The sequence below is a fragment of the Myiozetetes cayanensis genome, unplaced genomic scaffold, assembly GCF_022539395.1.
Source record: "Myiozetetes cayanensis isolate MyiCay16 unplaced genomic scaffold, myiCay2020 scf22, whole genome shotgun sequence".
Lineage (NCBI taxonomy): Eukaryota > Metazoa > Chordata > Aves > Passeriformes > Tyrannidae > Myiozetetes > Myiozetetes cayanensis.
This window is the reverse complement of record NW_026087434.1, coordinates 3,649,245-3,668,152: the sequence shown is the minus strand read 5'-3', so window position 1 is coordinate 3,668,152 and position 18,908 is coordinate 3,649,245. Positions and strand designations below refer to the sequence as shown.

At 45.9% G+C, this 18,908-nt stretch overlaps 1 protein-coding gene across 1 annotated transcript; it reads right to left on the bottom strand.

Annotated features, from left to right (window-relative positions):
- Positions 1 to 10,682: 10,682 nt before the first annotated feature.
- On the bottom strand, positions 10,683 to 18,899 carry LOC126642184 (sterile alpha motif domain-containing protein 9-like). Its single transcript, XM_050319601.1, has 4 exons — positions 18,240 to 18,899; positions 16,896 to 17,026; positions 16,658 to 16,702; positions 10,683 to 16,519 (listed from the first exon to the last, which is right to left on the bottom strand). The coding sequence occupies exons 3-4, from the start codon at positions 16,659 to 16,661 to the stop codon at positions 11,847 to 11,849; spliced, it is 4,677 nt and encodes a 1,558-aa protein (XP_050175558.1). The 5' UTR covers positions 16,662 to 16,702; positions 16,896 to 17,026; positions 18,240 to 18,899; the 3' UTR covers positions 10,683 to 11,846.
- Between the last annotated feature and the right edge of the window lie 9 nt (positions 18,900 to 18,908).

Sequence of the window (18,908 nt, the reverse complement as noted above, 5' to 3'; positions counted from 1 at the left end):
TAAGAGACCTTTTTATCAGAGAGGCTTTTCCCTATGAACTGGTCATTTATCTGTTTATAAGAGCAGAGCCATAAATTCCTCTCAAGGTTGCAGTTCTCTGAGTGTCTGACATCACTGTGTTCCTGTGCTATATTTCTGATGGAGGTGAGAATGCAGATAGAGATTTTTGGAGGGGAGGGCAGTGAGAGCTTCTCTGGCCTCTTTACCACAGGAGGAAACAAAATGAGTGGTGAATTTTTTCATTTGCAGGTCAACTTTAAATACATGTTTCAGCCTCAAGCCTTATCTGTGCAATTTAATTGATGGGGATATCTCTTCTTTTAGGGTAGGTTAGAAAGACTATCAGCATTTTTGTGTCACTGTTCCACAGATGTTTTTGTAGATGGTGGAGTTGTTTTAAATTACATTACTGAGCATTATGGCTCTGGTTCTTGGAAGCCTGGGGGTTTTTTAGCTGCATGTAGGTACATCCAGTGGCTTTGTACTGTCAACAGTGCAAAAATCCAGTATAGCTAAAGCACTCCATGGTCTCAACTTCTGACCTGGGGTCACAGAATGTCTCCTAAAAGCACAAGAGCATCCAGTGCAGTCTAATTACAGCTGACTGGCCTTGTTTTAACCACGCAGAATTGCCAGGCACTTTCTCTGAAGTGTTTAGCAGTTGTAAGACCATAACTCCAAGCCTCTGTTGAGAAGCAGTCCTCTCTGATCACTGGTATCTGCTGATCACCTGTCAGATGTGCAGTATTTGGCTTGCAAATGTGCTGAGTGGGCCTTGATGTCAGATCTTTTGTTAGCTCCTCATCTTGCTTTACACACAAGTCTAACAGATCAAACTGTTCTGCTCAGGCAATGCTTTTACACTCTGGTTTCTTCTGTTTACCTAATAAGGATCATTACACAACAATGGAGAGATTATTACAGTGTCTTATATTTATCCTTTTTGTAATACTACACATCGAATTCATACTTTATAAAAAGTGATCTTAACTACTGCTTGTAAAACTATAGAACTTCTTTGCTTTTCCTGGAGATCATATTGCTGCTGTAAGGATGCTTTGCCCTCCTGCCCCAGTCAAGTGAATCCCTTCTCCCTTCGGTGTCTTTCCATAACTTTCTGTGTGTTGTTTTCAGACCCCTCCTTCTCCTGGGATCAAACCTTACTGCATGTACTGTTAACTCAGCATATTCTGCAAGTTGTATTAATTAAGAATTTCCCTCTTTCAAGCAGTGAATGCCTCGTTGTTCTGATAACGGTACCACTGGTAGCTAATACTGCATAGACTTAGAGCTTGGATACATTTTGAGACTGACTTTCCTTATTGTAATGTTATGTGATAATCCCTCGAGTAAGCACTGCCACAGTGTGTCATTGGTACTCACATAGAAGCAGGTGAACAATGTTTTCCATGATTTTCCTGTGGATTCTCCCTGTCCTGCTCCTGTCATTCCTGTGCTGTAGGAGCTGTGGTGTGGCTGCCTTTGGTTACTCTTGTGTCTCGTGTGACTCCTCTGTCAACAGGCAGCTGTTCCAGTGCCTGTGTTGTCTGTTGGTCCCTGCCTTCATTTCTTTGGATACTGCTTCTTAATGTTCAGAGAGTTGGATTTATGGTGCATTTACCCAAAAAGATGTCCCAAAACTACCAGGGATGGAACAGTGGCTTGTGTAAGGACTAAGGCTTGGTTTACAGTGCTGAGTGTAACCAACATCACTGTGCCAGCAGATGCCACGTGTGCCACAGCCAGCAGAACAGGCCTCCCTGGAAGGAGGTGGCAGAAACCTTTCTGATCCCAGAGAAGCATCTCTTGTGCTGCTGCAGGACTCTGCTGCTGGAATCACAGAGGCAGAAGCTTTGTTCTTCAGCTGTTGCCTAAATATGCCACGGTAGATCTTAAAGGAAAGTTATCACTTGCAAGGGCATTTTGATCAGTCTTGGAACTGCAACGTAATGCAAATGCTGATTACAAAAAATAACACTACCAGAAAATCTCAGGCACAGGTGGGAAGAGGTTTAGCAAAAAACTTGCCAGAATTTATGGCATTTAGGATTTGTTTGAAAGGTTCTAAACTATTTTATGCATGGTCTCAATATTGTTATGACCACCTGGCCTTTAGGGCAAAGGGGATGAGACTGGCATGAAAGAACCTTGAAAAAGCCTGGGCTGGTTTTGCTATGACTCTTTCATACTGCCTTTAGAATGGCTTCTGCCTTTGGCAAACAGATAAAATACATTTAGCTGGCTTATGTGGACTAAACATTTCTTCTGAAACTTTGGGATTTTTTTTTCCCCCCACAGATGAGATTTTAGGTGCTGATAATAAATTTGAGGCTGGGCTGAATATCTAATAACAGTGGATAACAATTCCTCGCTCTGTGCATGCATAGGAGAATATAAACAAGCTTCTAGAAACACATTCAGCTGCATTGTGTGGGTTCTGCCACTGGTTTAGTCTGTGGAGCTCTTGAACAGCACTTACACACAACTGTGGAACTTATTAAAACCTGGATAAAATTGAACAGGAGCTCTAACCCACAGTTATTTTATAGGAGTCAAAGAATTCTGCATGCAGGATAAAATATAAAATATCAGGATTACATCAGTTTTAGGAGCAGCAAGAAGGGCATTATGACCTTCAGTTAAATTGAGACTGATACACCAGTCCATGAGCTGGGGCTGCAATTTAAAATGGGAACTGATGGCACTTCATAGTAACTGTCTTAATAATTGTACTGGTCTAGTTTCTACATAAACACTCAGACAAGGGTGAACATTTCCAGTGGCTGATGGAATCTTTACTTCTCATGAACTAGTACAGTAAGTACTATCAGTTATGGGAAAAATGCCCCAGGAGAACTGACTGACGTTCCATTGATCAAGATACAAAGCAAAACAAACTGTCCAATTCAGAAATAGCTACCGAGTTCAAAAAATACTGTTTGGGCCTAACCAAAGAGGTGCTGTAGCAGTCATTTTCTTTTGTTTGCTTGATCACTGGAATTTTGTTAACTTTGAATGCATGTCTTTCACTTAATTGGGTCATGTTTTTTCTAAAATTTAAATTTTTCTTCTTCCTATAGCCCTGCCATAGGACAGGCTGAGGCAGAGTCTCAGTGTTGCCCTGTTCAGTCTGAGGCAAGTGGGATTTATTTTATTCATTCTGGGGGCTTTCACAGCTTTATGGCTGTTGGATATTTATGTCCCCAAACTTGCAGCAAGTTTGGTGAAGGCCCCTAAATTTATTTTAATTTAGGTTTTTTCATTCTCTTTTGGTAGATGGGCTCTATATTAAATATTTCTCTTTTGATTATCGTTGTGGTTTTAAGAGTCTTAGGGGGAGGGAAGCTGCTTTAAGATGTTTGGGTACCTTTTCTCTTGGAATGCATTTCCTTTGAGGCTGCTCAGGGGGTCCTTCAGCCACACTGCCCCTCCCCACCTTTCCCTGCATTGCATTGGGGCTGTGTTTGGGTTTGGGGTTGGTAGTGGTGCCTTTGTGTAGTCTCTGAATGAGTGGCATGTAAATCCCAAGTCCTAATGTTTCCTCTGCTGGGGAGATGTATCTGGTGAAGTGCTAAAAATAGGTTTTAGCCAGCAGGTGACATTTACAGGCACCAAATTGTGTAGCCCAAATTCTAGAACAGAGCTTCTTTGAAGGAGGTTGAGATGTCAATCCTGCTGCATCCACGAGCTGCACCTCAGCAAATATTAATGTAGAGCCCTGGGAGGAACCTGAGGGTTGATCCAAGCTGGTAACACAGAAGAGAGGAGTGAGAAGTGGAAGCTGCAGATTTTTCAGTTGCTGAGTTTCAGGAAGAGCCTTTTCCTCAACCTCTCCAGTGCACCAAAATTGAACCCTTTATGGAGGAAAGGCTGCTCACTCTGGTGCAGATACATTGACCTTGACTGCTTGAGGTTGCTTAAAGTCAACTTCAGAAGAGCAGGTGTTGTCCAAGGAGGTCTTGCAGCCTATCAGCAATGAAACAGAAAATAAATGTAGGTGTCTGGTTTTACATTTTTTTCAGGCTTTCAAAATTTATGGTAGTTTTTAGGAGCATACACTCTGTCTCATTTCTTCCAGATTTTCCTGAATAATGCCCTCCAGTGGGATTGTCAGTAATTAGAATTCAAGGATAGAGTTATAATTCTTAACTTAGAGTGATTGCACATTCCTGTGTACCCCTCTTTGCTTGTACTTTGCCCTTTGCATTTTTCCTGGAGAAGGCCCCCCCCCCCCAGGTCACCCAGACTGACTGGGAAATTGTCCTCTGACTGTTCCAAAATGGTTCCTGAGCATGGCCTTGCTTTTCTAATTCTCATTGTGGTGCTCTCCCAATAACAGTGAAGATGAGAACAACTCTTCCACTAGGATTTGTTTCACTTTCTCAGTTTACAGGAGCCTTTGGCTTATTCTTATTTCCCTGCAATGCCCAAGGAAAGTGTTTAACCCAAAATAACGAGTGTGGGTTGTACTTCTTGCTTGAAGTATCTGAATCTCTCAGAGACTCCAAATGAGAAATGGGCAAACTTCAAATGCCTGATCCTGACCTGTATTCCCAGTTTCCATTTCAGACTGATGCAGCACTAGGTGGACTTTACCCAGCTGCTCTTGTTCAGCCTGTCATCCAACCCACAAAGCTAAAATTCACAGTCCTGTGCTGTCCTGTGGCCAGTGAAGTACCCACTTAGATCCACATGGGGTTATGCTTTATAAATTGGTACCCTGGTGACAGCTGACTTTTCCAGCTCAGGGAGATGTTTTTTATCTGGTTTTGTTGAAGATATTTTTTTCCATGAACATGTCAAATTAGTTCTCCAGAATGCAGTTCCCATTTTCACTGTGTCATTATTTAACCCCTGTGTGCTAATCCTTCAGAGCAAATGAACCATTTCTTCGTGTTCTGGCATGTTTTGTGAGCAAAATATTAACATTTTGTCAGCACCATGTTGCTGTGGGATTTGTTTCCTTACAGGTGCTTTTAAGCAATACCAAAAAGTTTAATTTCACTCTACCTACTTTTGAATGGTGCATTTGAACTAAGACAGTTCTGTGGGGTGTTACTGTATGAATTAAAGGTTTTCTGACTGGATTTTCCTGCTCCACTGCAAACACTGCTTGGAATTTCTGGTGGGTACTTCACCCCCTTTACTCCCCACTGGCATTCCTGTCCTTTCTGTTGTCACTGAAGGACTGGATGGCACAGGCCTTGTTTCTTCCCTCTTTGGGAGTTGGTAGCCTTGGCAGATGACATTGGAGTTACTCTGATGTTACCACAGACTGATGTTTGTCCTTAAATTTGCAGCAATAATGACTTTGCTTTGTGTTTTATCCTTAAGTGACATGTGCAAGTGCTGCTGTCCTTGTAGTCCCCAGCATGGCATAAAGTGCTTTTTGCTGGGAGTATCTCCTCAGCTGTTAGACCAACTGGCCTCTCATCTCTTTAAAACAACTTTTAAAGTTCTCATCTGGTGCAAATGGTTCATGTCTTGCTCTTTTTGTGACATTTCCTTAGTGATAGTTTCCTCCCTGCCTCCTCATGTGGATCTAAAGGGGATATTAAAATAATTTACAACCTTTATTTTGAGGGATGAAGTGTGTTCCTCCTCACATTCCAGTACTGCAGCAGCTGGTGTATCACAAAGTTGTACAGCTCGCTGTTTGTGAATTGTCTAATTGTGACAATACTTTAGTGACTTTTGTAGATGTTTACAGAGGTAGGTCTCAGAGTTCAGGAGGGTTTTAAGCTTAAATAGAAGTATGTGAGTTTTTCTTTAGGGGCAGGAGTTGCTGATACTCTGCTAAATGAGGTAAACTTGCACCCACTGTTTCAAACGAGTTTAAAGGGCTTCCAAAAATGTGTGTGCTTGCCATCACAACGCTGAGAGCAGTGACAGTGCCTGGGTCCTGCAGGAATGCAGCACTGGGGACTCCCCTGCCTGCAGGGGCTGGGCTGGGGAGGGAGCTCAGAGGAAGGGAACTTTTGGGGCAGCTGCTGAAGGGCTGAAGATGAACTCAGTGTAATGCAATAACCTCCTCCTGGAGGTCCTCATTGACCCTGGCTGAGTTCCTGGCACGCTGGGCAGCAGCTCTGGGCAGCCTGGCTGGCAGAGCCCAGACTGCCAGGAGGGCTGGGCATGGAGCCTCAGCCATGGGCTGTCCTGACTGCAGCATCCAGGGCTCATCCCCGGGGTTTGTTCTGACCATCTGGGGAGGCACTTCTGACTGACCCTGGCAGGAACAGTGGGAGGCACTGGCACCTCCTGAACAAGCTTTCAGGAACCTCTGACATTACCAGAGGCTTCCTTGCAGTGGGCACAGTCAGCAGCACTGCTGGTTTGGTGCAGGGACTTTAACTTCTCCATAAATACTGTCCTAAAGTTAAGGTTTTTTAAGAAAATAGAATTTTAGTGCCAGTGCCATCTTAACTGAAAGCGAAAGCACAAACTTCGACAGCTTGAAAACTACCTTAAAAATTCTTTTGTTGGCAGCTAAAGAAGGTCACACTGCCTCAGAAGAGATTCAAACTTCTGATATCTCAATTTTTTCCCTTAAATTTTGTTTGAATCTTTACCATGTTCCCAGGTGCTATTCAGAGGGGGGTGGGTGTAGAATTTCACCTTGCCCATGTGTGTAACTGTTCCTTGCTGAGAGTAATTGTGAATTACCAGAAATTAGTGCAATACAACCACTTTCTCCCAGCTTAAAAATTACATAATGCTTTGAGTTCAAGGTATTATGCAGAGCTTTTTTCTTTCTCTTTTTTTCACTGAGTGACTTGCACTGAATCCTTTAGCTTCCTTCTCATAAATCTAAGTGGAAGAAAATACATTTTGCTCTTTCATTTGTAAAGTCCAGAATAAGAAATCACACTTTATGAGACTTTAAATGAAGGAACCTGGCAATGTAAGTATTGTAATTTCTTCTGTGTTTGTGGTAGGCAATAGGATGACCTTGTTAAACTTACGGGTTATGTATGAAAAGTATCAGAACAGTAAGGGCAAATTGAAAAGAATTTTGTAGTTGCCTTTACTTCATATGCTTTTCTTAAGCAACAATTTGCAATAATTGAAGTTTGGCAGCTTTTTTTTTTTTTTTTTTAATTAAAAAAACTAAATTCTGGGTTAAACACCTTGGTTTAATACAATTTGTGTTTCTGTTAACTAGCAGCAGAATTTCAGCATTTGCTACTTACTGGTAGAGAAGAAAAATTCCACAGCACTGCCAGTACAGGTTAGTTTAATCTGTAAGTACCTGATGTTCCTATTTGAATTAATTTGTTCAAATGATACCACTTAAATACATGAGGGGAATTTTGGTCTCTGAACTGTGATTGTTATCCTACTACTGATTTCAGTAGTGAGTGAACATCTAGATTTTTTTTTTGGGAGATCTGTAATGGATTTAACTGTGCTTGTGGGCAGGTAATAAATACCTGCAAGCACCTCTAAGGAAAATTTAATTCAGAACCATAACAAATAGCCTTTGTTACTGGGAAGTGTGAAGATGTAAAGCTGAAATCACTCCAGTAACATTCCCTTATTGAAGAGGCTGTTTTTTATCAGCAAACCCACAGGATCCTGTGTTTGTTGTGTTGGGGATGAAGCATTTCTGTTTGTAAACTCCATAGCAGTAATGTAATCTTTGGGTTTCCTTTAGCTCTTACTAATTACCATTTCCTACCAACAGATCTTTACTTTGCTAGGCCTGTGAGCCAGGAGCTTGTTCTTCTCTGCTTTTTTTTAATCTTTATTTTTGTTAGTCCATTGCAGCACTTCAGAGGCCACCTACAAATGTGGGTTTGTCCAGCTGTTTTATCTTACTCCAGAGTTACTGCTGTACCTCTATTTTACTTCTGCCCTATCCCATATTCTCAGATATTTTGGCATTTTATTTTCATTTTATACAATATTTTACACCTGACAAGAAAATAGGAGAGGTTCTTTGTGATGGGATAAAAGATTGCACCTTTCTCCAGAGTGGCTGCAGACATTTATTTGTATTTAGACTTTCTGTATCTCATTTCTACATATCAGCACAGGAGATAACAACTCCTTCTGTGCTGTAGCACCAAGCATAGATCCACAGCTGGATGGGCTGTAGAACTGTGCTTTAATTCACTTTTCAAGGCCATGTTATCACACTGAGGGGTTTTGACATCGTGGGTGGATAATTCCATAGACAGAAGGTGCTGGGGGGGTCAGAGTAAAGAGGGAGCTGAACAGACACTTCATTTGTGCAGCTCATCTGGAGGGCTGCAGTGGGTTGTGAGTGTCCTGCCCCTTGCAGTGGTACTGTTTGTTGTAGAATTCTGAGATCTTTCCCAGTGCTGCAGAATTCACCAAACACACACACTCTCAAGGGGACTGTACCTTCCCAGGCTCCACAATAGTTACACTTGCAGCCCATCTCTGGCATCTTCTTTACATCAGTTCTCAGGAATTCACACTAAACTGCTTTGTCTGCAAAACTAATGTTGCACAGGGAAAAAGGGGAAGTCCTGTATATTGAAATGTATAACTTAGCTCTGCCTGTGTTTGCTTCCTCCTGGTGGCAGGGGTGTGTGAGTGGCAGGGACACCTCGCTGGGAGGCCGTGTCCTGGTGACAGGACGTGTGGTGTCACCTGTGTGGGTGACCCTCCCTCCTGCACTCAGTGCTGAGCTGGACTGAGGGACTGGAGGCTCCTGCCTGCTCAGGGACCTCATGCAGCCCTGCTGCTCACAGTGCTTGGTGCCACCTGCACTGCTTGTGCCCCAGCCTGGCAGTCAAGGGGATAACCAGAGGGTGCAGCGTGTTCCACACTGTCCTAACCAATTTGTGCAGGGTAGGTGCTGCTACAGCTCTGGGAGAACATCATCCCTGTGAGTCCAGTCCAGTGTGGTTCAGCACTCTTCCCCCAGTTCTGGAACAGTACAGATGGAGCAGGTTGGCATTTCCCACTACTTCCTTAGACTTCTTGCTGACTCCCAGCTCCCCCTTCAGGGTTTCTGGACACTGCAGTGAACCCAAGCTGAGCAAACTCCAAGCTGGTTTTAGTGCCTTCCTAGAGCCCAGGAGTGAGCTGTGTCCCCTCTTGTCCCCTCTCAGTAGCAGTACAGCCACACAAACGAGTGTCTGGTGAAGGCTTCTGCTGTCACTTGATACTGCTTTGTGTAAGTGGTGTGAAAGGGCTGGGATTACTGATCTTTTTCAAAAGACAGGTGGTGTGGCAAAATACTGATGTTGAATTTAATTGGAGAAAGTGAGAGACTGGTAAGTATGTGCATCACTTTAATGCATGCAAATAATAACTAGCTTAATTTTATAGCATTCAGTTTACAAAGAAGATTCAAAGAAAACATGGAGCAAATATTTGCTTCCACTGGGAATCTGCTATGAACTGTGTGCTTCAGCAATGGATCATTGTAATGTGTAACCACTTTGTAACAGTCTCTGATTAAAAGAAGTGAACCACTGTTTCTGTGTGGTATTTTTTCTCTTGTGAACCCATCTAAATTACTATTGCCAGAAACGTTATGGTGTGAATAACTTGGTACCAGCTTTTTAAATGTAAGCTGCAAAGACTTGCTCACATGAGTGTTACCTTAAAGTGGAGATAAGCAAGAGAATCCTGACTTCTTAACTGTAACTTCCTCCTGCTGTTGATTTGCTGTCCTGCTGAGCAGACTGTACAGGAATTTGACTGCTGAAGTTGGAAGAGCTGGGGAATGTGGGGAAAAGTTTGCAGCAGTGTTTTCATCAGAGCTGGAGGAGGAGGAGTGGTGTGAGGGGCTCTGTTCTGCCCCTCTCCTGGCACAGCCCTGCAGAGATGGAATGGGTGTGTCCCTGTCCTCATGCACAGGGTGAGGATGGACTGCTGGGCTGGGCTGGTTTGGGCTCATTTAGCCACCACTGTACTCACAGATTAATTTCTGAGAGAGTGTTAAAAGGAAGATAAATCCAGGTTTTAATGCCACCTGGAACAATGGCTGGCATTTTGAACGGGGGATGTGTGATGAGATGCTTAGCACCGAGTGGAGGGGCCTTCAGGGAAGATGCTGCTCTGCACGAGCTCTTTGTCCTCTGGCCCTTTTGGCTCCAGGGAAATCTGAGGGGGCATTTGGAAGATGGGAACTGCTTTGTCCTAAAAGCTGGCTAGAGCAGGGGGGTGGTGTGTGTGGCTGCCTCAAACCCCCCCAGTGTGAGTGTGGCTGGGAAGGGGGCTCTGTGCCTGCTGCCCTGGGAGCCTCTGCAGCTCTGTGGCACCCCAGGAATTCATCTGTAAGTTGAGACTTCTTAAATCTTGTTTTTCCTGGAGGGTGTGGGGGGTCAGGTGAAGAGTTTGCAACCAAGCTTTCAGTTTCTTGGAGGTACAATGGATATATTTGAAAAGACTTCTGTAAGTCTTTCCTTCCTCAAAGGAGAGGCTCGAGCATCTGCACCAGGGCTGGGGGGCAGAGGGGCCTTTCTCTGGCCCTCCAGCTCTCTTGCTCCTGGCAATTGTTCCTGCTCCCTGAGGCCAGAAGGTGAAGGCTTGCACTAGAAAATAATCTTGGTTTCATCCTGTTTCTTCTGAATTCACAGTGGCCTGCAATTCCTTTTACCGTTTTTGACCGTGCCCAGATTTTGACTGAAGTTGGAAAAGCAAATCATACCTTGCTACTGTTAGAACTGCATCTTCAGGTAGGGTAATAAAGCTCCTGTAGATACGGTAATTCTTCATAAAGAATGTTTATTGGATAAAAAAAGTTATAGGACAGATTTTCTGGCAGTTTTAATCACAATATTTTCTGTCAAGCAGTGCAAAGCTCCAGCAATATCAAGCAGCTTTATTATTAGAAACAGTGTGACATGATCATTGTAAACTTTGCTGAAAAACAAACTCCATTGCAATTCTCAAGGAATGGGTATAAATTTAATCCTGTACTCTGTACACATTCCTTGGATGATAATGCAGAAACACCAAGTGCAGGAATTGTTTGGACTCATAACAGTGCTGACAAATAATCTTGTGTGTCATTCATGTCTTTAATGCTCGTGTGCCTGCACCCTGCCCCAGATCCAGCTCTATCTAACGCTGCCTAAAAGGCTGCAGAGGAGAAAAAACTCCAGCCAAATTCAGTAGGAGGTAAGATAAGGATACAAAAAGGTTTTAATGAGCCTCCAGGAATACCACACCACCTGAGCACAGGGCTTTACAATTTTTATGATGATTTCCACCCAATCCCTGTTCTGCCACAGCCCCTGTTCTGCCCCTGACACACCTTTGGGGAATTGAGTCTGGGGGCATTTGGGACCCCCTCTGCCTCATTTCATCTTCCTTGGAGCATGTGCTGTTCCTGGAGGCCTTGCAGGGCTCTGGGCCTGAAGGTCCTTGTGTCTATGGCTGTATCTGCTTGTGCAGATTTTAGGGTGTTCTCTACAATTCTACCTTGAAAATGAGACTAAACAGGCTAATGGAATTTAGGGGAAGGGATATGGGAATGGGGAACAGGGTTTGCTATGTTTTTTTTTCATTTGCTATGTGTAACTACTGTGTTAAGGGATAATATACTGCTACTTTAAAATCTACATTCACTACATAACTACTTCTGAAATCTACAAAATTTAAAAAACCCAACCCCCTAAGGTAGCACTAATAAGGTAATATTTACCCAGAGAAGCAGTGAAATAAAATCTGACGTCTGTTTTTTTTATCAGTTCTGATGTTTGCAAAGTCAGCTTTAAAACTGCTTCTCTGCTGGCTGTTTCCAGTAGTTAATTGTGGATTTCTTGCTCCCTGGTGCTCAGCCAGGGCAGTCCCCTTTTAGTTTCAGGTGTGTCAGTGGACACCTGCAGTGCTGTAAGAGCACAGTGCATGTTGTTCCAGTGCTACACCCCTGAGGTTCTGCTGCAGCCTGCATCGTTTTCAACCTCAATGTTGAAAGCAACAAGCCCATTGAATGAAAAGCCTAAATAAAAGGTCACATTTTCATTTCCCAGGGGCACTGATTCACGATGGAGTGCCAAGATGGGGAGCTTCTTTTTGTGACCTTTTGTAAACAAATTCCTGTCCTCGGTCCAGCCAGAAACTCTTTTGAGACTGTCACTAGTACTGGAAATATTCCATACAGTTCCATTTAGCCACTTCATTCTCCTCTCATCTAAAGGCCCTGTAATTAACTTATCAATTTTAGCTTTCTGCACAATCTTACTTAAGCCATAACCCTTTCCCAGAAAAAAATGGGTGTAGATTCTTCTCTTCCTGGTAGGAACATCTTTCATCTTGATGTCATATAAACGTTTCAGGGTTTGAAGGGCTGAAGTCAGAATTTCATCTTTGTCTGGATTGTGCTCTTTGTCCAGTGCCTCATCTGGCCAGTACAGCAAGGTGAGCAAAAAATAGGCACTTGCTGGAAATGGTCTCTTTACTTTGAAGAATCTTGTACTGAGCTCACGGAGAGTTTGCAGTGGCAGAAGTTTGGCTGATCCTGGTGCTAAGCAGGCTAAGGTGATGTGGCAAAAAATATAATTGATCAGGTCATTGTCCTCCAGCCTGTCACTCAGTGGGTCAGGATAGAAACTCAGGATGCTTTCTAGCTTTTCAGCCGACCTGCTCTCTTTCTTGTCCGTTAGGAAATACAGGATATTGGTGACGTTTCCTCCCCCGCTCTTGTAAATGGTCATGCGTCTGACCAGCTCGGTTTCAGGGCCATTGTTGCTCTCCTTGACAAGTGATGCTGAAATGAAGTATTTAGCATATACCCCAGACTGTCTTTTCAGCCATTTCCTGGGATTATGAATTTGTTCTTCCTTTTTATCACTTTCATCGTCCTTGTCTTGGTTTTTATCTGTCTGGAAATAGCTCAGCTCCTCTGAAATCCATTCCAGAGCGTTGTACAGTCTCTGGCGCAAGCCCTTCAGGCGGGAGTGGAGGTTTCCCCACGTCTTCTTTATCTCTTCAGGGATGTAATCTGTGGTGAGGTATTTCACCAGCTCAGTATATTCCCCCTCTGGACTCCTCTGGAACACAGGGACTGTGGACAGGAACCGGAGGAGTTGACAACCCACTTCTACTTCTCCGTGAAAGCCGGCGTTGTTCATAATGTCCCGTTCTGCCTTGGCAGCCTCTTGTGCAGCCCTGAAGCATTTCATGGCTTTAAGAGCGATCTCTATCTTCTCGATGATCGTTTCAGGGGTGTCCCCCTCCTCTGTCATTTCATCCACATGGAAACTAAACCATCTCCTGTAGACTTGACCTTCTGTATCTAAAATAAAAGAATCATTTGGCAAATGAGCTTTCGCAGTCTCCGCCCACAGTTTTGCATCTTCAAATTTTTTGTTGCTGTAATTGAGCCTGGCCAGCTGCTGGGCGAAAAAAGGATCTTTGCCAAGGAGTTCATATCCAGCTTTTAAAACAGCAATAGCTTTCTCACAGTCTTCAGCCTTCCAGACGTGTTCAATGAAGGGGGAGAAGAGCGTGTCAGTGTTGTCACCCCTGCTTCTTTTACCTCGTCGGATAAAGAGATGTTTGATAAACTTGATGAATTCTTCTCGTCCAAATCTGTTCTCAAACAGTGTCTTTTCCTGAAGAAGATTTATTGCAAGTTGACTTTGAGATTCATTCACTGAAAGCTGGTGGAGAATTTCTTTTGCCACCAGGCAGTGTATAATCCGAACGGATGAAATGTAAGTGGTGCTTTCCCTCAGCTCGATAAAAATCATTCTCGCTTGTTCACTCAGGTGGTGTTTGAAATCGTATGCTCTTGCTTTACTCTCCATATATGCCCCCAGTCCCAGAAAGGCCTCACAGTGTGACAGGGAAATGTAGGAATTGGGTACATAACAATTAAGCAGAGCCACGTAACGCACCAGGCAGGTGTCCCGAGAGTGAGGGTCTATACCCTGCAGGATGTTTGCTACCACACGTGACACGTAGGTGTCACTGAACTCCTCACACATCAGGACAAATGTAAGGATGAATTCTGGCTTGACATCTTTCTGCTTCAGTTTTTCAAGTTTGGTGTTGAAGAGGCTTTTCTCTGAGTCTGTCAGCTTGTGAGTGACAGCCACTGTGTCCAGCGGAGAAGCCTTGCAGAGTCTTTCGGGGTCATTGCATCGTCTGCAGCATATGAGGATGAAGTGAGGTCTGGGGGTGTTCATTTTCCTGGTTGCTGCAGCCTCCAATAACTCACTCTGGAGTTCTTCAAAGTATTCGTCATCATAATCTTCGATCAGGAGGAGCACAGGAAAACAGTGAGTGATTTCTCTTTCTTCATAATCTTTTAGTGCAAGCACATGGTTACAAACAGTCGAAGGGGAATACGAGGTCTTGATAACAGCACATCGAAAGTTCTTTCTGCTTTTCCATAGGACTTGCCGTGCTATTGTGCTCCCACCACTTCCAGGGTGGTGAAATATCTTTAGTTTGGCCACAGGGTAGTTCAGGACACTGCCTCGTAGAATGCCATCCAGGAGTTTGCAGGCGTCATTGCACGCTTCCCGCTCAATGATGTCCCCACAGAGCTTTTTATCAGCAAGCCACAAGTTTTCCCAGATGATTTTTCTCCCTCGGTAAAAATTTTGTTCCGTTTCTTGTATTTGCTCTTTGGTCCAAAGGTCTGATTTGGTATCATCACACTGGTCAGCACAAAGGATTTCCAGGGAGTAGAGTTTCTCCTCTTCCCTGGAGGGCAGGATGCACACCCCTCCAGTGGACACGGGCAGGTGCCTGGGCTGGGCTGTGGACGGCAGCATTGCCTGGACGGTGGCGTCGATGTGGCTGAGCTTCATGCCCACCACGCTGCGCTGCTCCAGTGTCTCGATGCTGCAGGAGGTCTGGGCCAGGTTAGCCCACCTTGCATAATTTTCTCTTGACTCTGCAATGCAAATGATGTAGTCCATGCCATTCATCTCTGTATAGAACTCCTGAAAAGTGTCCACAAGTGGTTTCTGCACTGGTGACAGGAATAGGAAAAGCACAATGAAAGACCTCTCTGGCAGGATTTCCTCACAGATACAGGTAATGACTTTCTTAAGGTGTTTTTTTTTTGTTCTGATCCACGTGTTTTCATCGCAAGGTTTCTCATCCCCCAGGAAGTCACTGCGCCCATTGCAGAATATCCAGCTGGTCTGATCAAACAGTTTCTGAGAGGGAGGGGCATCAGCCTTAATTGCCTTGAAAAAATCCTGTAAAAAATAAGAACTTGCTTCGTGGTGCTCTTTGTACTTGCTGCATAGCCCTGACACGTTGGAATGTTCATCAAAGTCAAAGACACAGAAGATGTTCAGGTGCATTAAGAAGTTGATGTAGTTCAGATGATCCTGCTCACATCTGTTTGTGACAAGGATGTACCGTAGGGAATCATCCATGTAGCTTTTGCCATCGTTTAACAGGATTGATAACTTTCTTCCTAAATCCTGAGGTATTTCTGTGTGCACCTGTGTGCTGGAGAGCTCAGCTTTTTCTCTCTGAGCATCCCTGTCTGGCGTAGCCTGGATAAAAGCGGTGAGTTTGTTGCGCTGCACAGGCTCAGACTTGGCTCCCACTCTCTGGTAGAGCTCTGGCTCTTTGGTCAGGGTCACCTTGCGGCTGCTTTCGTTGTAGTTTGGCAAACACACTTCAAAACATCTATTCTTTACTAAGGTGTGTGTTGGTTCAATGTCAACCTCCACCACAAACCTTTGTTCCTGAGGGGCTTTTGAAATCACTTCAATAAAAACAGGTGGGTGAATGCATTTCCTTGCAGTTTCTTGTAAATTATCACAAAAGCATTTTTCTACATATAAATCCAGTGCTTCAACATAGTCTTCTCTGTTTTTGACCTTTATGCCAACGACCTGTCCGTGTTTCCAACCCTTGTTCTCGACACTGTCCATGACACCAAAGTGGATGGTGCCGTTGGTTCGAATGTTCATGCAGGCTGAAGCAAATCTTATCAATTCAGAGGCAAACTTTGCTTGCAGTTGCTTTTTGTCCAGTTTTGAAGCAGTGTCCAAAGATTTGTATTCGTGGCAAGGAATGATTAAATCAGTGACTCCTGATTCTGGAACAAGAACCGTGTCTTTCACGTACTTGAAGTCGACATCCTGACTTCTAAAGGGCCTGCAGTTTCTGACCTCCAGGACTTCCTCAGGCCCTTGAGGTTGGGTGTTGTCACTGCTGCTCTGCCTGTCTCCAGAGGCAGGAGCTGTGCTGCCAGTGCTGGTTGTTCCCATGGCCCCAGAGCTGCCTCCCCCGGCCGTGCTCTGAGCTGGGGCACTGCTGGGAGTCCCCGGGGCTGTCTGTGCCTCCCTCCCGTCGGGTGCTTTGCTGCTGGAACTCGTGGCTGGCTGGGCGTGGTCCTGCAGCTGCAGAAGTTCGTTTCTCTTGCGGATTAAGAGCTGCATTTGGCCTTTCTTCATACCTATTTCTTTGAGGAAAGGCTTATCCAGTTCCATTAGCACTGGCCCTGTCACTTCCTCTTTGTACAGTTTATCTATGGACTCCTTCTTGATTCCAATGGATTCCAGCCAGCATTTGACGTGGTTCTCGTCCCAGTCGCTCACAGGTAACGTTGGGTAATCTAGAAGTTACAATTATGTATGTAAGATGATGTTAAGAGTACTGATTAGTTCCCCACTAGAGATGAATCCTTAAAATGCAGATATTAAAAAGGAAATAGCTACATATAAAGTACAAATTTTCCAAAAGCAATACATACCCATTGTCTTGGGTGAGGGAAATCCTGTTGTTAATGCACAAAACCCTAGAGGGGGAAAAAATAACTGTCTTCAGATTTACAGTTAACATTTCTGTGTTAACATCCCCCAGGTTCCATCCCTTGCTTTCTAGGGCCTTTTTTCACTCTCCCTTCCCCTGCCTTTTGTTCCCTTATGCTCCCTTTTTTCTGGGTACACTCTCCTCCTCTCCCTCTTTTCTCCACGTGTTCTGGTGCTCACCAAAGTTTCTGTGGAGCAGCTCAGTGCCTGACCCAGCAGAAGAGTTTCTGTTCAGCGCGGTGTCCTTGCCCGAGACTTCACATCCATTCCCAGGGGTTCAGAGGGGGACAGCAGGGACAGCTGGCTCTGCACTGCCGGAGGAATGGGATAAATACACCTGCTCAGCATCACAGCACGAGAGATTCACACATCAGCCATAGCCACCCCTGAGCCCCAGCCCAGCCAGCTCAGGTCACAGCCAAAGGTGTGTGGTGATGGGGGGGTTCTTCTCTCATGGGGTGGAAGCTCAGCTCTGCTGGCTCAGCAGGGGCAGGAGCTGTGCCAGCTCCCTGCCTGCAGCTCAGGGTGCTCCAGCAGCTGCTCCCAGCTCTGAAGGTGCAGCAGGAGCAGCACAAAGGCAGTCTGAGTGCTGTGTGAGCTCCACTTGTCTGCAGAGGTGGAACCGAGGGAAGGTCACAAGCACTCGCTCCCGGGACCACAGCCTGGCACGAGGTGAGTGTGGCACAAGGTGCTGGTTTGGGTCTGATAGAATAGGGGATGCTAGAAAAGAGTGGGGTGTGCACACTGATCGTTTCAGCAGCTGGTCCGCCCTGCAGAGGCTCAGGTGTGGCCGTGGCTCTGGTGTGGGCAGGTGGCTCTGAGGGGAGCCTGTTACGGGACTGCCCTGCTGTGCTGTGGGTGCCAGGGGATCCCTTGCAGTCAGCAGGAACAGGCTGGTTGGGAAAACGGTGCGAGACATTTCCACTGACACTTGGTGCAGCCTTCCGCGAGAAAGAGGGCAAAAAAGGTCCCTGAAATACTGCTCGTGTAGTTCCTCCGGCCACCTCCCGGGGCGTGGCTCGTGAATCCTCCCCTTCCCCATTCCCGCGCGTCTCTGCCACAGCCCGCTGTGAGCGCGACGTCAGGGGAAACGAAAGGGAAACGAAAGGGAAACGAAACTTGCCGGGGAATCGAAACTGGAGTGGAGGGGGGACAGGGCTGCGGGAGCGAGCCCGGATGGGCCCCGATCCCCCCGGGTTTCAGAGCAGCCGGGGGCGGCAGTGGGATCGCGGTCCCTGCAGCCGTGTGCGCTCCGGCAGGGTTTGAGTGGGCAGCGAGGGGATGCAGCTGCAGGTGTGGGGGCAGAGGGGTCTGTGCCCACCTCCCTGAGCTGCTCAGACAGTCCCACCTGCTGCTGCCGAGCAGCTCTTACCCTGCGGGATGTCCGGGGGCAGAGCTGGGCTGGTGGCACTGCAGGGACAGCCTCGCTTTTCCTTAACCCTGCTCCCAGGAAGGTGATCTGCCAGGCTGGGAATAACCCCCATCCCGCAGGACCCCTGGGCACAGGGAGGGCCCGAGGCTTACCTGGCAGAGCCCGTAACGGGATGTCTCCAGCGCTGTCCTGCCCGCAGGGAAAGGCTTTCCCACAGGAGGGAGGGAAGGTGCTCCGAGCTGTGGTGCCAGGTACTGGGTGCGTTCCGCAGGGCTCCTGCAGGTTTGACTGCCAAAAGTAAAAGACGAATCTCTTTAGACAAAGTCCTGATGAGCCACCAAGTCTCCGCCCCGTTCTGAGCAGGGTGGTGCTACTGGGTGGTGCTGTCTTTGCAATGCATCCTGAGCCCCACCACCATGCATGTGTTAGGATGTGATATGCCAGGTTTTTATTTAAGTTTTTTAACTTCCAGATGCAGCCACTTCCTGCTCTCTTTGTCAGCTAGATGCTCCCTCCAGGCCAGCTCACCACAGTTGAGGCTGGCAGGGTCCCAGAGCACCAGGCGGGCACAGGGAGGCTGTGCTGGTTTTCTTTTTCCTGTAAAACACGTGATTAGTTACCAGCTCAGATGCACCAAAAAAATTAATTCACGGCCATCACTTGACAGTGCAAATTCTTGCAGCCATGTTGTCTTACCTGCTCACCTGCCTCAGCCTCCAGCAGGGAGGGGATGGTGCCTGGGGCCTGTCACAGTTAACAGAGGCTCAGTGCTCACCCACCCCAGCAGCTCTGCGTGGTTCCTGCACTGGAGCCCCCCTGGA